This window comes from Centruroides sculpturatus, unplaced genomic scaffold (genome assembly GCF_000671375.1).
Source record: "Centruroides sculpturatus isolate CEXI.00-Female unplaced genomic scaffold, Cexi_2.0 scaffold19, whole genome shotgun sequence".
Lineage (NCBI taxonomy): Eukaryota > Metazoa > Arthropoda > Arachnida > Scorpiones > Buthidae > Centruroides > Centruroides sculpturatus.
This window is the reverse complement of record NW_019386694.1, coordinates 187,587-196,250: the sequence shown is the minus strand read 5'-3', so window position 1 is coordinate 196,250 and position 8,664 is coordinate 187,587. Positions and strand designations below refer to the sequence as shown.

At 31.3% G+C, this 8,664-nt stretch overlaps 1 protein-coding gene across 1 annotated transcript in view; it reads left to right on the top strand.

Moving 5' to 3' along the window:
• Positions 1 to 8,072: 8,072 nt before the first annotated feature.
• Positions 8,073 to 8,664, top strand: part of LOC111615575 (protein transport protein Sec24C-like) — a 69,925-nt gene continuing 69,333 nt past the window's right edge. Inside the window, exon 1 of the mRNA XM_023356973.1 lies at positions 8,073 to 8,151. Coding sequence (XP_023212741.1) covers positions 8,117 to 8,151 — 35 coding nt within the window. The 5' untranslated portion in view covers positions 8,073 to 8,116. The remainder of the gene's footprint in view (positions 8,152 to 8,664) is intronic.

The following is an 8,664-nucleotide window of genomic DNA, read 5'->3' as shown; positions in this document are numbered from 1 at the left end:
CATTTCTTTCGTTGTTCGCACCATCAGCAGTTCATAAAATCACAAACTCACGGAGACGACCTTCCTTTTTAGGCTACTGCCTCCGTAGTTAAAATGTAAAAAATGATAAAAGCGTCATCTGGTGTTCTTGCCACAATCACAAAATACATTTCAAGTAAAAAATAATAAGTTTTGCATGGCCAACGACTATTTTATATTAATAAAATAAAAGTACGACTCTTACAAAAAAATTTTGTTTCAGTCATTTCTTTCGTTGTTCGCACCATCAGCAGTTCATAAAATCACAAACTCACGGAGACGACCTTCCTTTTTAGGCTACTGCCTCCGTAGTTAAAATGTAAAAAATGATAAAAGCGTCATCTGGTGTTCTTGCCACAATCACAAAATACATTTCAAGTAAAAAATAATAAGTTTTGCATGGCCAACGACTATTTTATATTAATAAAATAAAAGTACGACTCTTACAAAAAAATTTTGTTTCAGTCATTTCTTTCGTTGTTCGCACCATCAGCAGTTCATAAAATCACAAACTCACGGAGACGACCTTCCTTTTTAGGCTACTGCCTCCGTAGTTAAAATGTAAAAAATGATAAAAGCGTCATCTGGTGTTCTTGCCACAATCACAAAATACATTTCAAGTAAAAAATAATAAGTTTTGCATGGCCAACGACTATTTTATATTAATAAAATAAAAGTACGACTCTTACAAAAAAATTTTGTTTCAGTCATTTCTTTCGTTGTTCGCACCATCAGCAGTTCATAAAATCACAAACTCACGGAGACGACCTTCCTTTTTAGGCTACTGCCTCCGTAGTTAAAATGTAAAAAATGATAAAAGCGTCATCTGGTGTTCTTGCCACAATCACAAAATACATTTCAAGTAAAAAATAATAAGTTTTGCATGGCCAACGACTATTTTATATTAATAAAATAAAAGTACGACTCTTACAAAAAAATTTTGTTTCAGTCATTTCTTTCGTTGTTCGCACCATCAGCAGTTCATAAAATCACAAACTCACGGAGACGACCTTCCTTTTTAGGCTACTGCCTCCGTAGTTAAAATGTAAAAAATGATAAAAGCGTCATCTGGTGTTCTTGCCACAATCACAAAATACATTTCAAGTAAAAAATAATAAGTTTTGCATGGCCAACGACTATTTTATATTAATAAAATAAAAGTACGACTCTTACAAAAAAATTTTGTTTCAGTCATTTCTTTCGTTGTTCGCACCATCAGCAGTTCATAAAATCACAAACTCACGGAGACGACCTTCCTTTTTAGGCTACTGCCTCCGTAGTTAAAATGTAAAAAATGATAAAAGCGTCATCTGGTGTTCTTGCCACAATCACAAAATACATTTCAAGTAAAAAATAATAAGTTTTGCATGGCCAACGACTNGCAACGAATATCCAGTTTTATTCTCTGATTGTTATTCTGTCAAGCAATCAGGGTCAGTTTCTGGAAACCAAAAAACTACCACAAAATGGGTGTCGCCTTGACGTGGCTTTGTGGCTTAATGCGTGAAAATTTTATCGAATTTTTACAGATAATATTTTCCGCAGACTAAGTACACCCGACAGAAATTTCAAAAGTATATTAAAATAATTTTTGTCAAGTAATGTTTTGTCACTTTCTTAAAAATTACACAGAAACACAATGCATTAGATTATCGAATATATCTTAACGATCTGCTGAGGAGAAATGCCCGGGGAGGAGTTCCTACGGGAACGTGGCTCCTATTTAGGTGTAAGACACGTGAAGAAACACGCAAAACTCTTCGTGGCTCGTCCATTAATGAGGAGCGAATCTGCAACCAGTATTCAGAGACTTCATTCACTCGGCCACTGACAATTCTAATTTGTTATGTTTACATAATTGTAATTCTATTATTTATAAATGAAAATCCTCCGGTTTCTTCAATTGAAATAATTTTGTGACATCCTATGAGAAGTTCTTGCACACCAATATTCCGCGGTCAACAGTTGAGAACCACTGCTTTAATCTAAGAAAATTAAGAATGAGTACGAACCAATTTTTAGTGTAACCCACAAAATATATTACTAATGGAAATCACTATTCTATAAATTTAAAATTTTTGGAAGTTTCAAGAAATCGGTCCATCAATAATTGTAAATTACAATTTCTCCTATTTTTACATCGAAGAGGTTTTTATCCATTAGATTAAATTGAATAGGTTTTTATTACATTAAATGAAAGAATATAAACGATAATAAATTATCATTAATGACTAGGCACCGGCATAGACAATAGGAACGGATAAGCATAACCTGTTTAGTCTTTAATGTCTTAAACTAAGATATAAAAGACGTCAGATTATTACGATAACTAAACTTGAAGTCCCGTTTCAGTAACATTTAAATGGAAATGCCTTTCAAAAATTCTTTGGATAATAGGGGTAATCGTCTTTTGTTACGACTAACTTGGGAAATAACCATCAAGTTTTTAGTAATATTAATATGATTAATTGTTTTTTATTATGAGTTAATCGAAGGTTATTGATAGAGAAATTACATAAAATTGAAATGTATCTTCATGATTTTCCTTAAGATCATTAGGATATTTAAAACATATATCCTTAAATGATTGCTATTATATTTTTAAAATAGTAATAACACAATACAACAGTGGCGTGCCCGTCCATAGAAGCTGTGGAAGCGCGCTTCCCTCGTATTTTCTAAAATATAAATACATATTGTGCGATTATTTTCATATTTTAACGCTCTTTAAATTGCTTAAAATTGACATTTTATTGTAACTGCATTATGTATCTTATTACAAATTTCTATACTACATGTGAAAAAATGATAAAATTTCTATTTTATATTTGAATATAAATTCGTATATGCACATTTCCATTGGAGGCGCTGTATTGTCGAATACGGGATAGCTTCCACGGCCAAAATATTTTAATCGTGTAAAGCAGCCAAATTACAGGCATTCGCGCATGCGCTTTACAGCTTGTGGATGCTATACACCAAAATATCGTATAACGCTTCCAATGATTCTATCCAGGGCCAGCACAGCTTCTCTATCACCAAATGTTATCGCACGTTACTGGTACCAGAGTGGTTTCCGGTGCCTTCTCTGGATACACGATGTTACGCGAGGGAGAAATGCCTTCTGCGAGGTCTTTTAAAGCCATGTCACACCATGAGATTTCCAGCCGCGCAGGCAACTGCAACCGCGACGGCTGTTCTCGTTAACTAGTAAACTTCATTCGAAAACCGCGAATTTGAAATAGAAACAAAAAGTTTGTTTTACTCGCGCCGATTGTAAACGCGCATCCAATCAGCAAACGCCTTTGTGCCACGTCATACGGTGACAACATTGAAAATAGTTCATCATCATGGCGGAAAGTAAGAGGATTGATACTTTTATCGAATCGAAATTAATCGAACTTATTCAGGCTCACAAATGCCTGTGGGATTTTAATTCTTCCTTTTATCGAAGATTTTATCTTTTCGTGTATTCTCGCCAACTCTATCAAAATGATCGCCGTTTTTCTTTTATTCATTGCAGAAAAGGAACTGCTTGCCATTTTAATAAGAAAATTAGCTGAAATTCCATAATTACTCTGAAGTAGAACGTAAACCGTAGGTAAACTCACGAAAGTAGTAAAAACAAGCTACTGTAATTTTATTGGTTTATTATAGTCACATGTTTCCGAATTGCAATGTCAGCGAACAATGTGTGACCACGAGAAGACGCGCTTGTTGCAGTTGCGGTCGCCTGCGCGGCTGAAAATCGGTAACTGGCTCCTATTCAGGTGTTACAGACGTGAGAAAACCCGGAAAACTCGACGTGGCCAGCTCGATCCGGGCGAGGCGCGAACCCACGACCAGTGTTCAGGAACGTAATCGCTCGGGTACTGGTGGGCAATTCGATACTAACACAGTTAATTACGATAGGTAATTATTTTAGCGTCCTAACGCGTAAATTGCCACTATATCACGATGATTCCGTGTAAACCAGTTAAAAAAAAAAAAGAAACGTTTACATTGGCATGGATTATTATAGATCATACACAAACATTTGTATTACATAATATATATATACACATTATGTAATACAAATGTTTGTGTATGATCTATAATAATCCATGNAGGTCTACAAATAAAAACTTTTTGTTTCCTTCGGAAACAAAACAAGCTGTTTCTTAATGATTTCGACTTGCTGAATTCAAAAATAGTTATAAAAAAAAAAAAAAAAAAACAGAATTTGCTCAAGTTTACAAGGTGTATCAACGTTTAATAAATTGCATAATATCTAAATACATACACATAATGTAATTTTCATTTGTTCGCACCATCAGCAGTTCATAAAATCACAAACTCACGGAGACGACCTTCCTTTTTAGGCTACTGCCTCCGTAGTTAAAATGTAAAAAATGATAAAAGCGTCATCTGGTGTTCTTGTCACAATCACAAAATACATTTCAAGTAAAAAATAATAAGTTTTGCATGGCCAACGACTATTTTATATTAATAAAATAAAAGTACGACTCTTACAAAAAAAGTTTCAGTCATTTCTTTCAAAAATTTTAATTTCAAAATTTCAAAATTTCAAAAATAATAATTTAAGATGGTTACGTAAACAGTCCGACAGTAAACTCACAGAGTCCGCTAAATTATATTTAATTTCTCAAAGAGTAGTGTGGAGAGATCGTATTGTGTCCTTGTTGCAAAATTTTGGCTATCGAGATTATCCTATAATGTTGAATGAAACGGATGTCTCTGATATTTTAATGAGATTAGCAAATACAGTAATCATTTATATTAGTTTAAAGATACAGTTACTAATTATAAATAAAATAAGTTGTATTTACATATTTTTAATGAATGGAGCTCGGTAACTTATTTAAAGGTAGAGACCATTTTGTATTATACAATGTTATACGTGCGATGCAATATATTTAAAAGAATGATAGCTACGTGTTTAGATTATTGTGAATTCGGTTCCACTCGTATTAGTTTTGATTTAGTAACTGAATGTAAGGCTCTGATCTTATCTTCTGATATTAGCAGAGTCGATAGGTATATTGGCCCTTGCGCTGCCAATAGCTCCAATGGTATGATACTGAATACTGGCATAATGAATATTTCTGTCATATCCAGTGATTCGAGTGCTTCGATGGTGGAGCATAGAGAGATTGAACTGTAAATATTTGAAAATTTTTTTAATATATGAAATTTTCTCGTTTTTAACTCAGCTATTTATTTTGTCTTTTTTAAAGGACCGCTTATAAATACTATTTAATTCGGTTTTGAACATTATTTATTCGTAAATGTCGATAATATTTATATTTCTATTAACTGTCACTTTCACGATTTTAGATTTTAAATTGATTAACCTGTCTATTTTTTGCTTACAATAATGTGTTCATTTTTAAATATTTTGGGAGTTTTCGTTAAGGACAAGAAAACGTAGTCAAAAATTTCATAGTTAAGCCTGTATATACATTATTAATATGGGATATCTTCGGGATTCCCGATAACTCTGAATCGGCAAAAAAGGGAATGTTGAAAATTATATACATTTAATTATGGAAATGTATAAAAATGTTAAGCCATGTGTTAAGGTAGGATAGATTTAAAGTGTTACAAAACAGGAGATTTAGAATTTAGGGTGGCTTTGGAGTTTATCAAGGTTAAGCCAATAACTTTTTTTATTATTTATTAATATTAGGTAAATTATTGTAGTTTGCAAGAGAAAGGAGCTGAGATATATGTTATTTACAATTTATATTGTGTTTATTAATGAGATAGAGAGAGATTAAAGTTGAAACAAAAAGTTAGGAACAGATTAAAGTTAATAAATTACACAGGTCTACAAATAAAAACTTTTTGTTTCCTTCGGAAACAAAACAAGCTGTTTCTTAATGATTTCGACTTGCTGAATTCAAAAATAGTTATAAAAAAAAACCAGAATTGCTCAAGTTTACAAGGTGTATCAACGTTTAATAAATTGCATAATATCTAAATACATACACATAATGTAATTTTCATTCGAGTTGAAACACAGAAAACATCAGAACACTTTTTGATACATAAAAACTAAATAAATAGTGAAAGCATAAAATACCCAGGACATCACTCGCATGTATGACAGTTATTTACAGACTTCTTGTATGAATCTGTAAGTGTTTCACATATAATGTTCCAGCAGTAATCTGCTAACATTGCCTGACTCTATTTTCCTTGGTATCACTTTTCCATACAAGCAATGTCTTGGTGGAAACGCTCCCCATGTTTGTCACTGACAGACCCACAGTATTCAGGAAAAATGTCAATGTAAGGATGCAAAAAGTGCATTTGTGCATTTTCAATGACACGTTGCATCTCATCTATTTAGAACACGACAGCATGTTATTTGTAATTTTTTGTTTGTAATTAGCTTTATGTTTCCAAGAAAATTGTTTACCACCACCCTGAAAGCATTCCAAGCTTCTTTTCTAGCACCTATTAGTACGCTATTAAAGTGCATATTTTTGAGAAGCTTGGAAATCTGTGGATCTACAAATATCCCTATAACTTTCGCCTCACTAATATTTGGAAATGTCTCTCTAAAAAACTAAATTCTGGGCCATTTCGATCCATGGTTTTGACAAAGTTTTTCATAAGTCCTAATTTTATGCGCAGCGATGGTAGTATGATCGAACTGCGTTCTACTAATAGTTCAGAAATAACATTTTTTGATCCAGGTTCGAGGGATTTCCTTCATGGTCAGTCTCTCCTTTTGAAATGTGCTACTCGATTTCTGCTACCCCTCTCATAGAGAAAACAACAGTACTTCGTATACCCAGTGGCGTAGCTTCATATTCAGCGCCCTGGAGCAAGTCGAATCGGTGCGCCCCTTGTTTCTCGGAAGAGGCCTCGCAAAATTTATTTTAAACATTTAATTTAAAAACATATCTAATTATTTCGATTTAAAACCTTACTTAANACCTTTAAATATGAAATGCATTTTTCCTATAAGGAAAAATCCAGAAATAATAATAAAAATACTCTACTTTAATAATTGAATAAATTGAAATTTGCATCATAACAATTGAAACTTTTCATGATAGAAAGGCTTTTAATTAATGTAACTTTTATAGTAATGATTATAAATTGTAGAATTTTGAATCTGCATTCAATAACATATGTATTTAAAAAGCACAGTTACATTTAAATTTAATTTGAATTATTGAAGATGAAAATATAGAATTTTGAATTAAATATCCAGAATTTGTTTGAAAGGAAAATTTGATTACCGTTATTGAGTTATATATCACAGGTAATAATTATATGTATGTTTATTTTTCTTTCGTGTTTATTGAGTTTATTTATTTGTTGAGTAAAATTAAAAATGTGGCCAATATTATTTACATTAAAATATATAAATGNATTTAAAACCTTACTTAATTTTCAGATGCTTAAACCCCGGCTGAACAAGCCAAAGAAAAACTCGAAGAGACAAATATAGAGGCAGGAAAAAAATGGAAGAGACAGTATGTATGGTAACGGATAAAAAAAATGCGGCTGAAGAAAGCTGCAAAATTTTATGAGGTGCCAAAAATTATTTTGCGAACTCTCTCTTTGCAAGCAGACATTCGTCCGGAGCAATTTGTGAAAAAAACACTAGGTAGAAAGCTAATTCTTCCTGAGAATATTGAAAAAGAACTGCTGGAATATATATTGTTAATGGAGATTATATTTTTCTATTATTAAAGCATTTTTTCATAAAAATACATTGGAGTAAATAANTTTTCTTTCGTGTTTATTGAGTTTATTTATTTGTTGAGTAAAATTAAAAATGTGGCCAATATTATTTACATTAAAATATATAAATGTATTAGTATGTTTAAGCTACAAAATGACTTCATTTTTTTGTTGTTTACAAGGTTGGCTACAGTCAGTAATAATTTTCACTTAATGATGGAAAATGAAGACATTTTGTAGCTTCAATGTATTTATAATGTAAATACTGGGGCTAACTTTTTAATTTTTACTCAATTGTATTGCGAATTACAGTATTGGCATAATCAACAGACGATGTTTTTATCCACTTTACATTTTTTGCAGAAGCGTAGCCTCAAATAAAACTTCTCCTTAAATGAAATTGGATTGTTTTGAACTGTTGCTGCTGTTGTAAGTGATAGAAAATGAAGACATTTTGTTACTTTAACATATCAATATTTATATATATTATTTTCTTCCACATACTGTATAAAAATCTATCACACTCAAACAATTACAAAAATACTAAAATATTAAGTAAGTCCTTGAACATGTTAATCAAGAAAAAACATTTTTTGAGATATTTTGCATTATAAATAATTTTAACAAAGAACAGATGTGGTGTGTTATCTTTCATACTTTTGGAATTCTAAATAGCTATAATGCATATTTTAAAAATTTGAACTATTTCTGAAGAATGGAATGAAAAATGCTTTAATTAAATTTTCAATTATAATAAAAAAATCTGTTTTAATAAATAATTTGGCTAAGTTATAAATTGAAGTGTAGTCTGTATGTGAATTAATATATTTATTATCTATGAAACATACATGATAGATGAGTAACTTCAAAGCATTAAATCATAATTATAGGATTTTTGTTTTAAATTTTTATTAGGAAAAAACTATATAATTAATAATATTA